This window comes from Orbicella faveolata, unplaced genomic scaffold, assembly GCF_042242905.1.
Source record: "Orbicella faveolata isolate gen_17 unplaced genomic scaffold, um_ofav_v1 contig_25, whole genome shotgun sequence".
Lineage (NCBI taxonomy): Eukaryota > Metazoa > Cnidaria > Anthozoa > Scleractinia > Merulinidae > Orbicella > Orbicella faveolata.
The window spans coordinates 21,893,706-21,914,657 of record NW_028301553.1 but is presented as its reverse complement, the minus strand read 5'-3'; the positions used below and the strand labels follow the sequence as shown (position 1 = coordinate 21,914,657).

Here is a 20,952-nt window from a genome sequence, read left to right as displayed (position 1 = left end):
AACTCCTGCAGTGAAACTCCTTCGTGAGAAAGCTAAGGAGGCCTAATCTTGGTACATGTATTTCTATTTGGAATTGAACGCATTTACTACACATTCAGCCGTAGCTAATTTATATCACTTTTACAAGACGTTGCCTCCGGCCTTCGTCATTGTTGTTGTTGCCTTATCATCACGCGATAATCCCCAGTTCAAAGAGACGACTGAAGTCTTTGTGTTCTGAACGGATCTAAATCCCAACCCAGGATCGATGAATGGACAATCAAACCGTTACACCTTGTCTTAATAAAGAGCGTTTGAAAAAAATTGAAAAAATTGTAGACCGCAAGATTACAAAGATGACATTTCATTGTTTGGAGTTTCAAATGCTCTTCATTAAGGAACTGAACCTTGAGAAATTTATTCAAAAAGACTTACTTTGCGTGCAAATTTGTATTTTATACCATGCCACAGCCAATCAGAATACAGGAAAGCTGTTGTATATTCGACGTTATAATCCATCAAATATTTTCGCTCGCGCGCGATTGGTCTCAACAAGTCACGTGATCGAATATTCCCCGGCTAAAACTGGGGAATATCCGAGAATATTCCCCAATTTTCAAAACTGCGCGTGTTGCGAAAAAGATTTGAAGGATAATAAACACACTAGCTTCCATTTGGCGCGAAAATATGCGCGGATATTTGTCCTTGGACATTATCTGTTCCTCAAAGCTCACAGTTTTTCTCGAACTACACTCTCGGAAAACTGTTCGCTTCTCGGGACAAATAATGTCCGCAGATAAATATCCTAGCATATTTTCGCGCCAAATGGAGGCTATTGTTTATGTATTACACCCAACTATACCATCGTGGGCTGCGATCTTATTCCCACCGAAATTTAGTAAGCGGCGCCATTTCCAGTTTCTTTCGAGTATTGAACGTCGATTGAACGTCACATTGAGCCATGTCAGAGCCAAAATTTTTACTCTGATCTCCTTTTGAGGTCAAGGCAGGGATTAAAAAATTGAACCAAACATCGCTAACTGATCCAGAAGCTGATATTTACTTTGAAGAGCAAAGAAACCCACGTACGGGAAAGAAAATGAATTCGGAAGTCAGCAAGTTTGTCAAGTTCATTCATGAACCACCCTTTTCAGAGGAAAGAATGCTGACTGAAATTCCTCTTGGATAATTTGATAACTAACTTTGACATTTCATTAGAAAGTCGAAAGAAAGATGGAGAGGAGTGTGAGCCTGACTCCTTGACAAGTTTCAGAAACTCCACTGAACGTCATTTGAGGCAACAACAGTATCAATACTCTTCGACTGAAAGTCACGAATTTTCCAAACATCGTGACGTTTTGAAGGAAAGAACTTAAGGGAAAAGGAAAAGGCCGAAAACCAAATGCTTCTAATCCCTTTTCAAGGGAGGCCAGAGTAGAACTGTTTAAACGTGGCATTTTGGAAAGTCATAATTCCCAGAGTTTGTAAGTTCCCAAGGACACTATGATGCGAAATGCAGCGATGTAAAGGAGAACACAACACTCGACTCGATGGCGAGGTGTACTTGATAGTAGAGGAAACAATGTCGAAAGGACGAGACAGAGCAGTGGCTAGCACGCCCTCAGACCAAGATTTCAAGCCGAAAATGTTTGCTTCCGAGGAAGAAAACTGTCCAGTTGAAACCTACCGAGTTTACCGGCAGTGCAAACCAAAAGCCTATGCTCGACAAAAATGCAACCTTTTACCTTCAAGCCATTGTGAATCCCAAATAAGACAATTGGTACACAAACCAGACTGGGCATCAATAACCTCGGTAAGCTGTTCAGTTAAAGGGAATAGGGGGAGAAAGCTGGCTGGGGAGAAAAATGTAAGCAATCGCAGCGCTCGAAAAACTATGCTGAATGATTTGTACGAAGCAAAGGTCCCGAGCAATCGGATAATCCAGCTGTGGTCATAAAAGAGTAGACTCGTCGATCATCACAGGTTGGCAAGCATTAAACACCGGGAGAAAATGTCTGGAATGTTAAGCGAGAATACTACACGCAGCAATACTACTAGGCCATCCACTTCAGACACGGGCATCAACAAGATGACTACATAGTCAAACCTCCGTCTCAAGTCTCAACCACAACTGCTGTTCTCGCCCAGCAAACCCAACTGTTTGGCCCACATGCGACAATAACCGAAAACAATTTAACGGGAAACCAATCAGTCAGGCTACAATGAGAATTCAAAAGAGTTCGTCGCATGATTGAGTTACAGCAGTCAGCAGTAGAGTTTGACCGTGTTTTTCGTTGATTGTGTTGGGCACTGTGCTTTACTATGGCATGGTATAAAATTCCAGTATGTATACCAAGAAAATACAACTGACAAGTGGGATATTTCGTGGTATACCGCGAGAAAGTGTGCATAACTAGCATGTATTTATTTTTACCTTCGTTTTAATTGTATTCGTGTACCCTTAGAAATTCTCAGTTGATATTTATATTCTTGTACATACAATACAAGACCCCATAGCAAGAATCGCAGTTACTCTGATCTAATCCTACCTGCCTCGAACGTCATAACTACAACACCAGGCATGATTCCGAGCAAAACCTGCAGAGACTAGTTTCCTGAACAAATTATGGCTTAACACGATCTCAGGTACTGGCCTCAATCAAAAATTTAGGAAGTGATTCCAGCTAACATTAAATGCATGCCCCTCAATCAATTCAGTAGCCAGGTATGAATAACAAAAATATTTTCATTAGTTTCTGTTATAGTACACTATATCTGTACTCTTTTTTAAGTTAAATTAAGGTAAGTTTAGTTAATATATTATACTGGAGAGTCCTCAATAATTTTACTGCGGTATTAGCTAACTCGAAATTGAATTGAGCTGAATAGACCAATTTCGATATATAAAAATTCAGCCTAAAACAATAGACCTCAGTACGAGGCTCTGGGGAATAAATACAGAGTTTGTGGGGTTTATTCCCCAGAGCCTCGTTCTGAGGTCTAATGTGTTAGGCTGAATTTTAATATATCGAAATTGGTCTCTTGAATTCGTTCTTATGTGTAATTACTTTAAGTTGATGATGGCGTTAAGCAAACGTTGAAACATCGTCCTTACTTTTGAACAAATAAGGTTTACATTCTTTCGCAATGTTTCATATTGTAATCGATGAAAGACCTTAGAATACCACCTTTGTTATAGCGTCCTCTCCACAGCAGAATAACCAGACCAATGACAACCACCACAAGGAGACAAATGACAGTTGAATAAATGGCGTGAAGAATTTGTTTTTGTTTCCTCCAGTTGGCATCTTAAAAACAGAAAAAGCGTTAGGCTACGTATTTGAACTTAAACTTTGAGTTTGAAGAATCAGTCAACCGGAATTATACCCAAAGTAATTGCCCCTGCAGGGTTTTGGGCCAAAACCAGAGTCCAAAAGCCGATGAGGCATTTTCACTATACTCCCCACGTACAAAGAACTGATGAAATATTGATAGTACATGGGTAGAATGCGAATCGATTCCGATTTGAACAAACTAGGGGTATAAGGTGGTCTCGGTTAATTTTCCAGTGAGATCACAAGAAGATTTTGAGCTAAGATACTTCAATATGGTCTACATAACAATTTTTGCACGGTCAAGACTCATACACCGAATGCAAATATGGCGGACCACTCGGTCGGCGCCCGGGACGAGTCGCATGAAGGCGACACTAGTCAGGCTCTGATGTTTTGTTTTGACAATGCTTCCCCAGAAAAGTCTTGGTTCTTCTTTTGAGACAGAGGATGTCTTTCAAGAGAAGCTTTTCTTTACCTTGGGGAAGGCACTGGCCACACAAATCGTGTTGGAACACCAACAGACACCACATAAGCTCGTCATTTAAACGATTTTTCTAAGACCTTCTATCCTGAAATGTACCGAACAAACTTTAGTTCCCGCGGCGATCGTGAACTTTTTTTCTTCGTCTCAACGAATTGCATTGATCCACTATTATCCCTTGAAGGTGAACAGTGGAATATTTCTATCCCTTCTCGTGGCATTCAGAAACACAGCAACTCCTAGGCACAGCGAAATAAAACAGATCAGATTGACGACGAAGCAAGACTTTTCTAGGAAAGCATTGTCAAAACAAAACATCAAAGCCTGACTAGCCTCGCTTTCATGTAGCTCGTCCCGGGCGCCGACCAAGTGGTCCGCCATATTTGCATTCGGTGTATAGTTTGCCTCGTTTTTACCAAAACCCTGTCAAGGAATAAACCGCTTTGGAAGACAGCGACCTCCAAGTTAAAATTAAATCTGAAAGCAGAAATGATTGAGCAGGAAAGATGGTGTCCAAATGCCATGACATCTGAATTTTGTGTTCGCTTTGACCTTTGCATCCGGTTGATGAGAATACAAAAAATGTCGCCTGGCCCAAATGGAGCCCTGGTTTTAAAAAAGTGTCCCCCCTCCACCCTCCCCCCTTCCCCCCCCCCCCCTGCATTGACAAACACAACATCGGTACTTGCCTGTTTCCGATCGTGCTCCTGCTGCTGTTAGAGAATACACTCTAAAAAGAAATCATACGAAGCAGATTAACCCTAACCCTAAGAGACATCAATCTTGAAACATTCTGGAGAGAAGGACAAGTTGGAAACGAGTAACCAAGTTCATAAAATGTGATCAAAGACTACATCAAACAGGGAAGAGTTGGTATTGATTTTACACCATCTGATAAGTATGCAGTGCATCTCCAACACAGATTCAGAGGACTTCTCCTCCAAAGTTTCTCTTTGTAATACACGGAACGCACGGACATCCTGCACTATTAACTACTCCTTTAGTTGGTTTGACCAGTCAGCGAGTTTATAACACATTTTTAGACACACTTTAAACATAAAAGAAACTTGGAACATATGTACCTCTGGTTTTCCAGTTTCAACTACTTGCAAATTTTACATGACAAAGGTGCCTATGCAAGAATAGTGACTGGTACTTTTTCATTTTTTTTTCTTTTCGTGTCGGTGACCAGAGCCAGGATCTCACTCGGCCGGCTTCTCGACAAAACTTCAAACCATGCAGCATTTTGATGTTTTACACAGTAGAGCTATCGTACGTAAGTGGGAAAGAGCCAGGTCTTTTCGCGGTGACAGCCGCAAAGATTTTCAAAGAATTCCTACTGTACGATGTAAACGTGACAACGTTTTTAACGACATGGACATATGAATATTCAAACCCAGAGACTATTCATCGCCCGGTTAAGACTTTGTCAGTAAATAGAGTTATTGGGTTGCAGTTTTCTGGCTAGAGAACTGTTTGCTATTGATTTCAGATTATTTGAACTTTGGCTAGATACGGACAGAATTATTTGCTGTTGGTTGCAAAGTCAACAAATGTGATCCAATTAAATGGAAAAGCCAATAAAATTGAACTGTTCCCACGGTTAACATTCTGGTCGATGTGTTGCTGCTATTTGGCTATCGCTGCTTCAGAAGACTGTTTTCCAGGCGGTGTAGGACACGGTATCATTGTCAAAACAAAATATCGAAGCCTGACTAGCCTCGCTTTAATGTGGCTTGTCCCGGGAGCCGACAAAGTGGTCTGCCATACTTGCATTCAGTGTATAGGTTACCTCATTTCTGCCAAAACCCTGTCAAGGAATAAACTGCTTTGGAAGACAGCGACCTCCACGTTAAAATTAAATCTGAAAGCAGAAATGATTGAGCAGGAAAGATTTTCGTCGTCTTAGCCACATTTTTCTTTGCGAGTTGAGAGTAGGTGGTCATTTCTCGACTGATTTCTGCACTCATTATGAGAATCAAACGAACCTTTTCAAGGAGCTGCTAGTGTAACAGTTAGGCAAGTTATTTGCGAAGTCTTGAGTGCAGGTAAGCATTTTTTGCATCAAAACTAGTCAATGGAAATCATGCTATCTTGAAAACCTTTGTTTAGCACACGCTCTTGACATGGATATTCTTTTGGTCGTTTGCGGGGTAACAGGGATCAATATTGCAGATTATTTTCGCGTGAAACTTTAGTTCGATGGTTGAACTTTAAGAAAAGTCCGGCGGGCCCAGGCGGGCCCCACCTTTTAACGGTCAAAAATCAGACTTAAAGTTGGGGCTTTTTCCTTTATTTGTCAGATGTTCACGGCATTTCGCGGGAGTTGATGGTGTGATTTCTACCCTTGTTTTATCAAGATAAGTGCATAATTTTGTGGCTCGGCTGTTTCCCCTTATATCTTAATGTTTTCTTGTTAATTTCTTTTCGTAGTGCGCACATTATCCCTTTCTTTGGCCGATGTTCAAGATTTTTGGATCCTGCTTTGTATACTAGTCCATTAAAGATATCATCTCATTTACAGTGATTTTCATTATCATGATCACTGCCTGTCTGTTCAATTGTTATCTCAGCTAAAAATTAAATTCACTACTCTTGGATGTTATTGTGCAGTCATCTATGATTAATTATCTTTGATCTCCCACTTCTTTATACTTGTTTTCCTCTGAATGTTGGCAGTAGTGGTAGACTGTACGCAAGCTTAATCAATAGATAATAAGTGTTTTATGTGTATTTACACATAACTGTCAACCCACCTGGAGGCAGACAAAGGGAAACTTTGTATTGTCATGCATGCAAAGATAAATTATACCAGAACCAGCCAATATGTTTGAAGCAAATGCTAAATTACCAATTGGTATTTTGAAAGACTATGGGCTTAGAGTCACCTTCGCTAATTTCCCAATAACTAAATTTATCAACATACAGTGTAGTTATCAAACAAGGAAAGCTACAGCATGCTGCTGTTTACGATATCATATTTAGAATGGAATAGACCAAAACAGAATACTTATGATGCAACTGACTACTTATAAAGCTGCATGGCAATCCCAAATTTTGAAAGCTACCGCAAGTGTTCAATATAGTGCATCTGCTTTTATTTCAAAATTGTGTCATAATTTAGTTATCTCAGTCAAAATATTCCAGTATAAATGATCTGGGATATAACTATTGTTCTGAATTCAGTTGGTTACAGTCATTACGAGTCGACACGAGGACGTTTTGCGGAGACTGTTTTTGGCAAAATATAGGAAATCTTAAAATCATTACATGATCACTGTGTTGTGGACTACAAGACTTGCAGTGAGTAATAAATGTTAAACTGACAGATACTTCATAGCACTGTTCTGGGTAAAGAGCTCCCTCGTTTACATAAGTTACATTGAGCTTCAGCAGAGACGTAATATGAGGAAATGCAATGAAGGCATGAGCTATTCATTCATTGCTAATTTATATATCATAGCCATTCTTCCAGTTTAAGATATATAAATCACAACTATTAAAATATAATTTAAAAGTGAACTTTATGCGGGCCACTGCCTCCTGAATGTTTTTTTGTGCTGTTATGCTGGTTTTTTTTTGTACATGTACTTGTCAGTACTTTGCAAATATTCAGTTTTAAAAACGTTATTTTCTGGTAGATGTAAGTTAGTGTTTTTTTTTTTTCACATCTATCTGCAATTTTTAAGTCGCAACCACTATAAATAGTATGAGGTATGTTATTTGTCCAAAATATTCATGTCATGTAACTCAACCAGGCCTTCTTTCCATTGCGCCCGATTTCCCTTTTACATGGCCTCACATTTACTTAGAACCCAGCAATAGACAGTCAGAGCAAATACAAGTTATATCCAACATCTAAACACAAGATGAAGAGAAATCTCTAACTCTCGTCAGTTTAAACATAATTTAATATTGCCAGTGGCAATGTCTGAGGCAAATTCATTAGTGACATTAGTGGGCCTTTTACTTAAAACACATTCAAGGAAATTGAGCATGACCAAAATCGTGTTTATCACATTCTCTACAAAATTAGATCCATACAGTACACTAATCTTGGATTTGTAAGTTAAAAAAGAATTTGCTAAGAGTGTGACCTGGTACAGAGGACCAATACAACGTTTTTTTCCACTTACACTGATTGCCCTCACCTTAGGGGTTATTGAAGCAAACCATACCCTACTTCAACAATTGTCAATTGCCATTTTTATTTCATTTCGTGCAATTTATTTCCGTTTTCTTGAAAGAGCCATCGCCTATTAGCAAGCTGTTGATGATTCCCTTTGACTAATAAGGCAATACAGCTGGCGAAACTCGATTAATCAAGCTTTACACAAGTTTTCAAGGACAAAACATTGCTTTGTTTTCGAATAATGCAACCCTTTTCTTCGTGGGATTTACTTCTCAGCTCTCTTGGCGTCGAACGAAAGAATAATATCTGTCAAGCAGGTCAAGAACCATTTTGTTTGGCCAGCGATACACCGATGTAATTCATACATAAGTCGAGATATCTAAGAAAGAAAGTACCTAAGTTATGTTCAATTCCAGCAAGTTAGGATCGAATTTGAAGAAGTCAAAAATGGAAATAATTCTCCGTTCAACCGTAGCGATTCAACGTACCGCGAAGCTTCGATTTCTTAAAATCAGATGTTCAGCACTGAAAATGGTGGCTTTGTAAATCGAACAGAAGACATTTACAGTTGTTATTTGTCCTGCGAAAGATTCAATATGGATGTCATTCGAGATTTCTTTCAGCATCGGAAGCGCGCGAACGAACCTCCTAAAAGTCATATTTCCATATCACCTTTGGCGAAGGGAGATGTTTGCCGTTCGGAGATCAGATGAAAATGAACTCCAGAGAAAATTTTTCCTGTCACGCTTCTCCAGTCGTGTCCAACAGCGCCTGACTGTTTTCTATTGATTCGAGATATTACACTCTAAATTTCACCGCTTCTTGTTAGTTTTTGGAAGGGCTCGAGTGTTAAGAACGTGCCTCGATAAGGTTAAAGTTATTACCAAAACATGCAGACGTATAACATCTAAACATTTAGATGAACGAACAGTTGAGCAGCTTTACTCTCCTCAAAAAAACAGCACATCCTGCCTTAGAGAAGCAAATGTAAAAATGTCGCGAACTGTTAGAGTCGTCCTGACCTGTCACTCCATTTACTCTGACAAAATTATCATCGGTAAAGGTCAATTTTAAAAGAAATTAAAAACAATGAATGAAAACTATAGCTCGTGAAATACCAGTGATTGTTACAGTGGTATGCCACAACTATTGCTCACATCAAGCCTTTAAGTCAAAAGATTGTTTTTTTTGCATATTAAGCTGCAAAAAAATGTTATGGCGTGTGCTTTCTAAAAGAGGTTTCGTTAAATTGCCCAATGGGATGTCATTAGCATATGTTTTTTTGAAGCAAAGACAAACCACCACATGAAATGGCACACTTAAAAAGCTCACACAAGGATTCTAACAGATTTTTTAAGAGACTGTCATCTCTCATATTTGTTCTACACGCCGAAATGCACAACTCTGTATTTCTTACTGCTACTTAAAGTGACATTATCAAGAACGGGTTTCCTTTTTTTTTTTTTTTTTTTTTTTTTTTTGATAAAACGGCTTTAGATTGTGATGGAGCACCTAGATTCGTACATGAAATATTTTTGGAACAGAAACTGAAGAAAAAACTCGGATCGCTGATTTAAAACGGAATGAGAACTATTCAAGAAAGAGACATACACAGTAGTTGCCATTCTTATTTAAATCTGCGAACTGTTTTGACCTGGTCCGAGTTTCCTTCCTGCCCCTTTTTTGCTGCCATCACACGAGGAAGAAACATTATTCACTTCACAATCATAGTTGACTGTCAGTGATGATTCCAGAAACGTGTAATGAAAGACGACGAGTGGTTTGTAATCAGTTGAATGTTTCCTCTTAGCACCGAGTTAACCTGCACGTGGGTTATACAAGCGGGCTTCCCAACTTCGTGAAGCCCTCTTGCGGGAAGACCGGGGGCTTTGTTGCTTTTAGGAACTCGTCTTCCTAAGCCAGGAAAACAAGCACTACTCGAATGTAGTTATACTGGATTTGCTATCGCGAGTTTATCCTTTATAAGCTCTTGCGAAATTTGTCTTGTGACCTATGCGTGTTCGCCTCCTGCCAGCATAAATTGAATTTACTTTTGTTTTATTTGGCAGCAGTCGACTCATTCTTATAAAAATCTTCGCATTACACTAGTCAGATTCAATCTGCACTCAGCTTGTTTGCATGACATGACTGAGGTGCGACGTGCTCTTCATTTGGCAAAACCCTAAGGCAAACTTAGGAAATGTTCCACTCAGAAGTAACTTTTCTTTAAACATTATCACAAATATATTAACATTGACCAACGAGCTTGACATACTTACACTTTGTTGTTGTTGATGGTGAGAGTGTAGTAGGTTCAATAGTTGGATTCACATCAAGTTGACGGTCAACCGTATATGAACCAAGTTTTCCATCGTTCATTTCATCCCTCAGTGGCTTCAAAGGGTCCTTGACTGATGGTCCAAATGCAAGTTCAACAATAGCATATACACTTCCATCCCTATAATGTAAAAACAATACCTTAATATCAATTAATCACAGGTTCACATATATGTACACACGCTCATGAACCTAAGGAATCATCTGCTGGACATGTACAATGACAGCATGCTTACATGTACATGTATAACTTGGTACAGCTAAGTCGAAATACTCAATAAACCAATTAGCCCGGCCTGGTTGTCACAAAGGTTTTCAGTACAGTGTAGCCAGCGTTATTATTGAAGGTGGCAACCATCATTTTCTTAAGAATCAGACAAATAGTCAAGTACATGTGGAGTGGTTGCAGGCCAGGATCATGAAGTACAGAGCTAGATGGTGATTTTTGCCAGAAGCTGACGCTGACTACATTTTAAAGCTCAGAAAACCTAATAATAAAATGCAATTTTGCATTTTGTTAAAAAGTCGTTTACACACTTTCTTACACAATTTCTCTGTTAGTCAGTGCAATTACCTGAATTCTACAACATCAACTCTGTGTAGTTGCTTTCCAGGATTGTCAGCATAAGCACCCCAAATCTAAGGACAACAAACAAAAGGGAAAACTTTTAACACAATAAAATTCAAGGACAAAATTGATGCTTTCCTTATGAAGGACTTCAAGTAGCCTAATTTGCGAAAAAAAGAGTCTGCAATCAGATATTCCTTTGTTTAAAGAGGCATACACAAGACAAAAAAGACCAAAACAACGCGGATTGACCCTTGCACTTTGTTTGTATACATGTAAAGACTGCTGATAACTGCAATAGCAGCTCTATAAATTGTAATTATGGAACAGGTTTTGGTAGTGAGGTTTTGGCCATACATGTGTATGTAGAGAAAAGAAGCTCAGCAGATTAGGCCTCTTCATTCCACTGAGTCTGACATACAATATTCTTCTCATATGAAAAAGCCTTAGGACTTGCAATTGTCACGAAAAGAATCTTGATCTTAATGTACTTTTCAGGCTTCCTGTGAGTGGTCCTTTGGAAAAAACAGATATAGCAAACATGGATAAACAAATGCTTGTGAATCTTAAGGCTGCCTTTCACTAGGGTATTCATAAGCATATTTAAGAACATGAGGACACCTGAACATAAGCATAATGAAATACAGCTATATGCAAGGGCAGAATACACAGGATTCTCAATACCAGCTGGTTCTCATCAAATAAACTGAAGTTTGCAGAAGTCCAGGTCAAAGAAAGTCACTGTATGCGTGGTTGACCACTGTGTGCTTATGCCAACCTTACAGTATACTGTTATTGGTGGCTATGCCTTGTACATGTATGTAGATGCTATCCTCACAAACACAACTGAAATTCTACAATTTTGTGTGCCAGTTACAAATTTACCAATTTTGTTTTTTCTTTTCACACTTCAAGATTTACACCATTTGCTGCCTCAAAAAAATTTACATCCTTTCCATTTCTATGTTAAGTCCACCACCTAGGACTGGCTTGTGGATTTTGGATGATTATAACTTTAATAGATCTCACAGAAACTAAATATCCCCAGTAACTTCACAACAAAAAGGAATTTGGGGTTTCTTTTTTCTGTCACTAAAGAAGGCCTAACCATATTATTTACTAAATATCTCCACGTTTAGTTTGACTCACAAACCTAGTGCGTACACCAGAACCTTCAAGGCACATACATTTGGTCCCAATCATTAAACGCACGTTTAAAATAACTTACTGCTGACAACAATGGTGATTCTAAACCCTCAAACTCAGTTGATTGTTCATTTCCAAAGGGATCCTTGTAGGTCAAATCTCGTATTCTAATTCCAACTCTCTCAGTTTTGCAATCAGTGCCTTTTAAACAATAAACAAACATACATCAACAAGTAGAATACAAGAAAGTGCTGTTCATGTGCTGTAAACCAGGGCTGTGATTAGGGATCAGGAATGCATCAACTATAGCTGTATGAGTTTGAGCCCTGCCTAATTTAATTTAAAAAAACCAAAACAAATTGGACTGCCAAAAGAACAATAACAAAAACCAAGAATTAAAAACCAAAGAAATAAATTATTACATTATAAATAAAAATAATTCCAACTTCCATTTAAGGCTGTGGTCTACAAAAAATTACATGGAGCCAAAAGATTCCTACCATGAAATCCTGGGTGCCCAAGACTTAAAAGCTTATAATTATGAAAAAAGTAAGTTTTTCTAGTCGCCCAAAGGCAAAAGTTCAGGTAGTCCAAGACCTTGTAGGCCTTGGACTACCTGAACATTAAACATCAGTCCATTAGTCAGAATGGTAAGCAATTCCTTTGAATCAATGTTTTCTCAAATGAATTAGGTTTTCTGTTTTCAATGTGACATAAATTCATGAGATTTATCGCAAAGCTTCTTTCATGTGAGCTACACATAAGATTAATCAATTTAAACTAGTAACCAACACTCAGGTAACTAGTCAGGAGCTCGCCCTGGTACAGCAGCACCTGCACATGGTATGGTTACCTCATAAAACAAAGTGATAAATTTATTCACCAACTGAAAAGTACATATAACAACATTGGCTTGGAGTTACTAGTGAGGGGCAGTCTGTGTTTTATATTGACAAATTAAGAATTTGTAAAGACTGGCTATTAAAAAAAAGAAGAAATATCAGTTGATAATGTCTGGTAGCTCTTGCTGTTCTTCCTATCCTGTCATTATGCTCAGTCTGTTAGTTTTATGTCATAAGAATACTTTCCAACCAAGTGAAAAGGATTAACTCAAAACAGTAATCTTTGAAAGTACATGTACATGTAAGTGATACTATTTACATTTCTGCCTCAAGCACTGAAACTAATTTTATAACACTTACATCTTATGTTAAGTATACCAATGGCAGTAACATTATCACCAAAACCATTACTCGCTGTACATATGTATGATCCTGCATCCTTCCTCTGCACATTAACAAGACGAAGCTCATAACCAGAGTCATTGAACTGGCTTGCTGGGACACCAGTCTTTGTCCAGATGATCTTTGGATGTGGATCACCAGATGCATTACAGCTCAGTGTATGGTTCTGTACAGAGCTTGAACTAAGACTAAGCTGAACCTCACGGGTGGGGGCAATAGTTATTTTTGGAGGCACTAGGAAATAAACACATACATGTATGCGCGTTAGGAAGAAGGAAAGTTAATAAGTCATAAATAAGAAAACACCTTATAAGAATGTACACACTAAAAGCGGTATTTCTACAACTCTATTCTTGCAAATACAGATCATGACTGGAAAGCTATGAAAACAAATATCAAGGCTTGGGTTTCAACAGAATTTCTCTTGCTTCTATAACTATAATAGAAAGAAATGTGAAAATTGTTCATAAAAATAATACCTGTTTTCTAATTATATGACTACGAAAATTATGTCATATGAAGTTATTAGCTGAAAACAAGCAAAATATAATTGAAGGGGTGAGTGCAAAACCATGCTAAGTGACGATTTGGGTGAAAAAAAAAATTTTCGCGAAAGGGCTTGAATTTTTGCATGCGGTCTTCAATGTAATAGAAAAACGTGGTCCTGTATTTTTGTCGCTGGTTTTTGCTTCGTTTATAAAGACGCCGCTAGGAAAACCGAGTGGTTTTTCTGCATACGCAATATCTCGAAAACGAAGCGAAGCTTAGCGGAAAAACTACGGGACATTGTTAAACATACCTAAACAAACCTGTATGGGAAATTTGGAGCGTTTTCGACAAAGTTCACTTTTGATTAAAATACCTAGCGCCCTTTTCCCGCCGAGGTCTTCAAATAAACGAAGCCGGGCCTTTGTTATGATAAACAGAGCCGACCCTTTGTTATAATAGCCAAGGATCGGCCCGCCGCGACCGCAAGGACTTTGATTTTACTTAGAAACCAGCAAAATGTCAATTTCACGCAACTTATATAATCTCAAATTTATTGATTTCAGGTCAAAAGTGGTTAAAACGTTGACTCATGTTAACGCGCGACGGCAAGGATGTTGATTTCTCTTAGAGAGCAGCAAAATGTCAATTTCACGCAACGTAAAAGCTCAAAAATGTCGATTTCAGGTCAAAAAAGGTTTAAATGTTGATTTCATGTTAACCCGTGACGGGAAGGTTGTTGATTTCACTTAGAAAACAGCAAAATGTTGATTTCACGCAACGTATAAGCTCAAAAATGTTGATTTCAGGTCTAAATAGGTCAAAATGCTGATTTCACGTTAACGCGTGACGGCAAGGATGTTGATTTCACTTAGAAAACAGCAAAATGTTAATTTCACGCAGCGTATAAGCTCAAAAATGTTGATTTCAGGTCTAAATAGGTCAAAATGCTGATTTCACGTTAGCGCGTGACGGCAAGGATGTTGATTTCACTTAGAAAACAGCAAAATGTTGATTTAACGCAGCGTATAAACTCAAAAATGTTGATTTCAGGTCTAAATAGGTAAAAATGCTGATTTCACGTTAACGCGTGACGGCAAGGATGTTGATTTCACTTAGAAAACAGCAAAATGTTAATTTCACGCAGCGTATAAGCTCAAAAATGTTGATTTCAGGTCTAAATAGGTCAAAATGCTGATTTCACGTTAACGCGTGACGGCAAGGATGTTGATTTCACTTAGAAAACAGCAAAATGTTAATTTCACGCAGCGTATAAGCTCAAAAATGTTGATTTCAGGTCTAAATAGGTCAAAATGTTGATTTCACGTTAGCGCTTGACGGCAAGGATGTTGATTTCACTTAGAAAACAGAAAAATGTTGATTTAACGCAGCGTATAAGCCCAAAAATGTCGATTTCAGGTCTAAATAGGTAAAAATGCTGATTTCACGTTAACGCGTGACGGCAAGGATGTTGATTTCACTTAGAAAACAGCAAAATGTTAATTTCACGCAACGTATAAGCTCAAAAATGTTGATTTCAGGTTTAAATAGGTAAAATATGGCGGCCGGAAAATAGTGTTAACATCTGTAACTTACTTTGGTTATCTGGGACAATGACTATCTGCACTGAACAGATAAACATCAAATAAGCACTTTTCCAAATACAGCAACGTCTTAAATGGCTAAAAATCACGAGATAAATACATATTTTTCGACAAACGCGATCGTAGCTTTATGTCACGCACCGCCTAACAGTTTAACAAATTAACCCTTCTGCGCAACGTACGGGTCTCCATACATCTGCATGTCCACTGATCCCAGAAGTTCAAAACACTACAAATCATGCCGATATGAAATAAAATCAAAGCAACCTGGATCACAGATCTATGTTACAATCGATCGCTACTTGTTGGCCATTATTATCTTTAAATGAAAAAAGCCGAAACAATCTAGTTACCAGTTCGAGAAACGCGAGCAGAACGTGATCGCAATGCATGCCGGGAAGGCTCTTTACACCTCGTGCGCGGGAAAACATGGCGGTCGATACAAGACAAATTTTATCACTCAAAAACCAGTTCTCGCTTTCCAAACTTTGACACTAGCAACGCTTGGCAAATGGGCCACAACTCACGAGAGGGTATTTTTCTTGGGCAAGAACTGCTCTTGGACTTTGCTGCCTGGCTCGATCTGACTTCGAACGCCGATAACACGATTACGGTATATCAGCTACCTTCGAAGTTTCAGAACACATTTTGATTCTTTAAAACGTGCTGATGACTTACGGGTTTATCGAGGCTTTATGATGCCTCTCAACCACCAGGCAGGCACACAAGGTATTTTAACACAATGCTTAAGATATTAGTTGACAGAGCTCTAATGCGGCACATCTCTTTTTAGTTCGATGGTATTTCGTTTGCCGCTCGATCGATTCACGTGTTGTGCTCACGTCACAATAGCCGATGTAAACAATCTGTTCCCAGATTTCCGCTCTATATATGCTGTGAGATTTGATTTTAACTTCATGCACTATAAACAGTCTGCCTGTTTGCTGTTCAACAAATAAACTCCTAAAGACATGGCTAGGAAAAGCCAAGTATTTTTGCATACGTTATAACTCGAAAACGAAGCAAAAACCAGCGACAAAAATACAGGGCCGCGTTTTTCTATTACATTGAAGACCACATGCAAAAATTCAAGCCCTTTCGCGAAAATTTTTTTTTTTCACCCAAATCGTCACTTAGCATGGTTTTGCACTCACCCCTTCAATTGTGCCTCATATACATGCATCTTCAAGTTATGTCAAGTGACTCTGATATTGAAATTAGCCTTCATCACAATGCCATCAAACACCTTTAAGGCTTCTAGAGGACTTGACAGTGCTCTGATGCAAAATGGCAACCACAGGGAAGGCTCATTTGGAATTACTTATTTGTTAATATTATTGTCAACACAGTGAAAGCTCTTGTAAGCAGACAGTCTTGGGATGCGAAGATCTCGATTACTAGAGCTGGCCGCTTACGAAAATGGTTCTTGTAAGCGGCCATTAAAGGTGTAAGAGATAGATGGCTGGGTTGACCAACTAATAATAAATACTAAGAATGCAGAAAAATGCCCTTCTTTGTTGTATTTTTTTGTTTGCTATTTTGGTGGTTGACCCTGCACAAAACCTGGCAAAATGCAAAAGGTGGTTATGTGTGCTCATACAACTAACGAATAGAAGCTTTGCAATTATGTAATCCATGTAGAGTCAATGAGCATAAAACAAGAGGTGCAGGGCCAAGGACTGTCCAACATAAATATTAGCTTGTTTGTTTGCTTCTTTGATGTTTACCGGATTTTTAACCATTTCCCTCTATTAACTATGAACAGCCTAACTATTCTCTTCTGCAGCCACTTGAGCTGGAGTCCCCCAAAGCTTATCCTAAATATTATTATTACAACTGCCATATATACACCTGTATATTCAGTAGGTTTGCTGATTTTGGAAAACCCTTCCTAATTACTATAACAATATATTTAACAGTCATCCAAAGCAATTTGCTCTGACAAACAGTATGCACCTCATGACTTTTTCAACCTCAGACTAAACCCTATTTACATGAGTAGGCCATTAATGTTCAGTAATATAACAATACGTTTTTTGAACCTTTTTGAGACAGAGTTAGATATTAGATATTTTCTAGAGGACAAATGAGACTTGATTATTGTTTTGCTGTAATGTAAGATTGGTCGCCGACTTTATTTCATATCCTAACAAGTTGTGTTAATGGTATTTTATAGTCGTCAATATTTTATACAATCGTGTTTCGTTTCTACTTTTTTAACATTGCATTATAATATGATAATAAATGGATGAAAAGTTAAGATTAAAATATTTTAAGAAAAGTATTTTAAGATTAAAATACTGCTACATTATTATTGAATGAGGGAAAAGCAAAAAAGACTCAGCAGTTTGTTGACAGGAAAACCGAAAAGAGAAGTGTCATGAAACTTATTAGCCCACACGGTGTTTTTGTTTATGTTTTGTTTGTACATAGTTCAAATGACAATTATGATTGACAGTTGATCACGAGACTTTTAATATAATATCGCATGTGCTTTTATGATTGAGTTAGTTGTAAATACGAGTCATCAAATAAACAAGTTTCAATAGTCAAATGGACTACGAGAATTCTTATTCGATAAGAAGCATAAAGATGAAAAGATCAAGCGACCCAGAAACCCCGTGATCCAAAAACCCAGAGACTCAGAGACCCAGAGACCCAGAAACCCAGAGACCCAGAGACCCAGGGACCCAGGGACCCAGAGACCCAGGGACACAGAGACCCAGGGACCCGGGGACCCAGGGACCCAGGGACCCAGAGACCCAGAAACCCAGGGACCCAGAGACCCAGAGACCCAGAGACCCAGAGACCCAGAAACCCAGAGACCCAGAGACCCAGAGACCCAGAGACCCAGAGACCCAGAGACCCAGAGACCCAGGGACACAGAGACCCAGGGACACAGAGACCCATAGACCCAGGGACCCAGGGACCCAGGGACCCAGGAACCCAGGAACCCAGAGACCCAGAGACCCAGAGACCCAGGAACCCAGAGACCCAGAGACCCAGAGACCCAGAGACCCAGACACCCAGAGACCCAGAGACCCAGGGACCCAGAGACCCAGGGACTCAGAGACCCAGAGACCCAGGGACCCAGGAACCCAGAGACCCAGAGACCCAGGGACCCAGGGACCCAGAGACCCAGAGACCCAGAGACTCAGAGACCCAGAGACCCAGGGACCCAGAGACCCAAGAGACCCAGAGACCCAAGAGACCCAGAGACCCAAGAGACCCAGAGACCCAGAGACCCCAAAACCCAGAGGCCCAGAGACCCCGACGACCCTGAAGACCCGAAGACCCAAAGACCCTGAAGACCCAAAGACCCCGAAGATCCGCAGACCCGAAGACCCCGAAGACCCCGAAGACCCCGAAGACCTGAAGACCCCGAATACCCCGAAGACCCCGGAGACCCTGGTGATCCTGAAGATCCTGAAGATCCTGGTAACCCTGAAGACTGTTTGCCTGATGACGTCACTGGTGCGTTTTACACCGCACATAAGCCTTCGAAACTATGATCTTTAGACGAAGACGTTATACCAAGACTTATACTGCAAAAGCATTCACAACCAATATAATTATTTGAATAAGACACATCAGTAACAAACCCAATAACACAAAAAAAAAACTCTAGGTGAAGCAAACTGTAGCGTGAACTTTCATACACAGCAAACGACAATAATATTATCGTTTTTCGAAACGTAAAGTTTACTAACACGAATATTTTCCTTTTGAGTCATCCAAAGTGAAACGATTTATCGTGATACACAACCTTTTATTAAACGCTACAAGATCACAAGAATGTCATTCAATAGTATCCCACCAATCGCAAATGCAATTTAAATTCTTCAAATAGCTAAATTTGGGTGTTTATCGTGTTCATCAGGAATTATAATTTTGAAATATGCAAAGATCCCTCTCCCTCGAAGCCAGTGCCGCTTTAGCTGATCGGGACTGACAGTGGTATCCGGACAACTCGCCCCCTGCACAATTCGCCCCAGACAACTCGCCCCCGATCTTCAGACAACTCGCCCCCGGTCCTCAGACAACTGGCCCCCAATATGAAAACATCTATGTTACGTTGGACAAATATATTTTTCATAAGGTAATAATTTCTTGAAAGAAGAAGATAGTTTGTTTTTTAAAGTACATTACGAGACCAAGACTTACGTTTGTAGCCTTCGATTGTAACGATCGCGTAAACACATGAACGTGACCATTTCGTAATCCAGCCACAACATTTGAAGTAATTGAAGTGAAACAGGTCTAACTGTTTATGTTTTATGTTTTGGAGTATTCCGCTGTGAAAGAACAAACACCAGACGTAAATAACAAACAATTTTGATCACAGACGTAAACATAGCCGCCATATTGAATGTGAAATATTTTAGCCCAGGGAATATCAACCCAGGCCTGTCGGATAGACACCGCACAGCTTACCTCTCAGGAAACACGCACGCGTGCTATTATCGCTAGTTAACACGGTATCCGGTCAACAACGAATGCATTTTAAGGTTTAATATTTTAGTAACGCGTACATGAACAGTAAAGTGAACCTCGAACCTACATTTCAAGAAAAAGGTGTACACAGGAAAGAGATGAAATGATGCACGTCAATAACATTGCCATCGATCACGACTGATGTTTCAGGAAAATGGAAGCTTATTTTGGAATACTCGTTGCTCATAAATCAGTCTTTCGCTGTATGCTACACACATACAACCTACTTGTGGTTAACGATTAGTTCTTAGTCTCATTGGTATCACAGATACTAAAAAAGTAAACAACTGAACTCTAGCTAAACGGCAAAGGCAACAAACACATTCCACTGCCGAGAACTCTTTAAGTCTTACTTACCTTTCACTTTAACAGTTACTTGGAAAACGTTCTGTTTAGGAACATTCGCACTGGTCCTGTAATTTATCTCGAGTGTATAAACGTATTCATCATTTATTTGGACGTTAAAAATCTGCAGCTCTTGATCGAGACGTGCTCTATACTTTGTGAAATCTGCAAATTGTGGGCTCGAAGTGAACGCACCATCGCCTGTTCGGGATGCTATTAGCTCTAGTTCACTTTCGCCAGGTTTCTGTCTCTTAAAAAAGACGGTGTCAATGGTTTCGCCATTATCACTACGGCATGTTTCCCATTTCAGAGATACTGTCTTGCTGTTGACTCCTAGCACCACGTTTTTGGGATTTTCAGGTTCAACTGCACATGAGATCGCCGATTCTGAAATCACATCATACAGAAATTGCTAGCCAGAGGAATTTTCGATCGAGATTTCATTCGTATTCCCCTAACTTACCAGATAGCCGTAGTACTCCAAAAAGCCAAATTATGGCCAACAAACATCGAGAAAGATGAAGGAAAAAAGCATCCATTTTCTTAAACGAAACGGAAAGATTGTTCGTTATGTTTGATGAATGATGAATGATGTCATAGGGACGCCAAACTCAAGCCAAGGACACGCCAAGCCAATCTCGTTCCCAGAGCCCACCTTGTCTTACGGAAACGAAGGGAAACGTCCGCACTGCGTACTTGTGTGTGGGTAAGCTTCCTGGGTAAGCGTTGTTAAGGTCGCTCCCTCGCCTAGAGTACCGTCATTACTAACACCCTCCCTATAGAGCGCGAGTTACAAAAGGA

General features: G+C 39.4%; 1 protein-coding gene across 1 annotated transcript in view; it reads right to left on the bottom strand.

Moving 5' to 3' along the window:
• LOC110068260 (fibroblast growth factor receptor 3-like) overlaps window positions 1-20,699 on the bottom strand; it is a 40,674-nt gene extending 19,975 nt beyond the window's left edge. The window contains exons 1-8 of the mRNA XM_089294451.1: window positions 20,615-20,699; window positions 20,164-20,538; window positions 13,181-13,456; window positions 12,061-12,179; window positions 10,839-10,903; window positions 10,207-10,385; window positions 4,485-4,508; window positions 3,168-3,287 (exon numbers count right to left, since the gene is read on the bottom strand). Of these exons, the coding sequence (XP_089150577.1) occupies window positions 3,168-3,287; window positions 4,485-4,508; window positions 10,207-10,385; window positions 10,839-10,903; window positions 12,061-12,179; window positions 13,181-13,456; window positions 20,164-20,538; window positions 20,615-20,690 (1,234 nt within the window). The 5' untranslated portion in view covers window positions 20,691-20,699. The remainder of the gene's footprint in view (window positions 1-3,167; window positions 3,288-4,484; window positions 4,509-10,206; window positions 10,386-10,838; window positions 10,904-12,060; window positions 12,180-13,180; window positions 13,457-20,163; window positions 20,539-20,614) is intronic.
• Window positions 20,700-20,952: the final 253 nt, after the last annotated feature.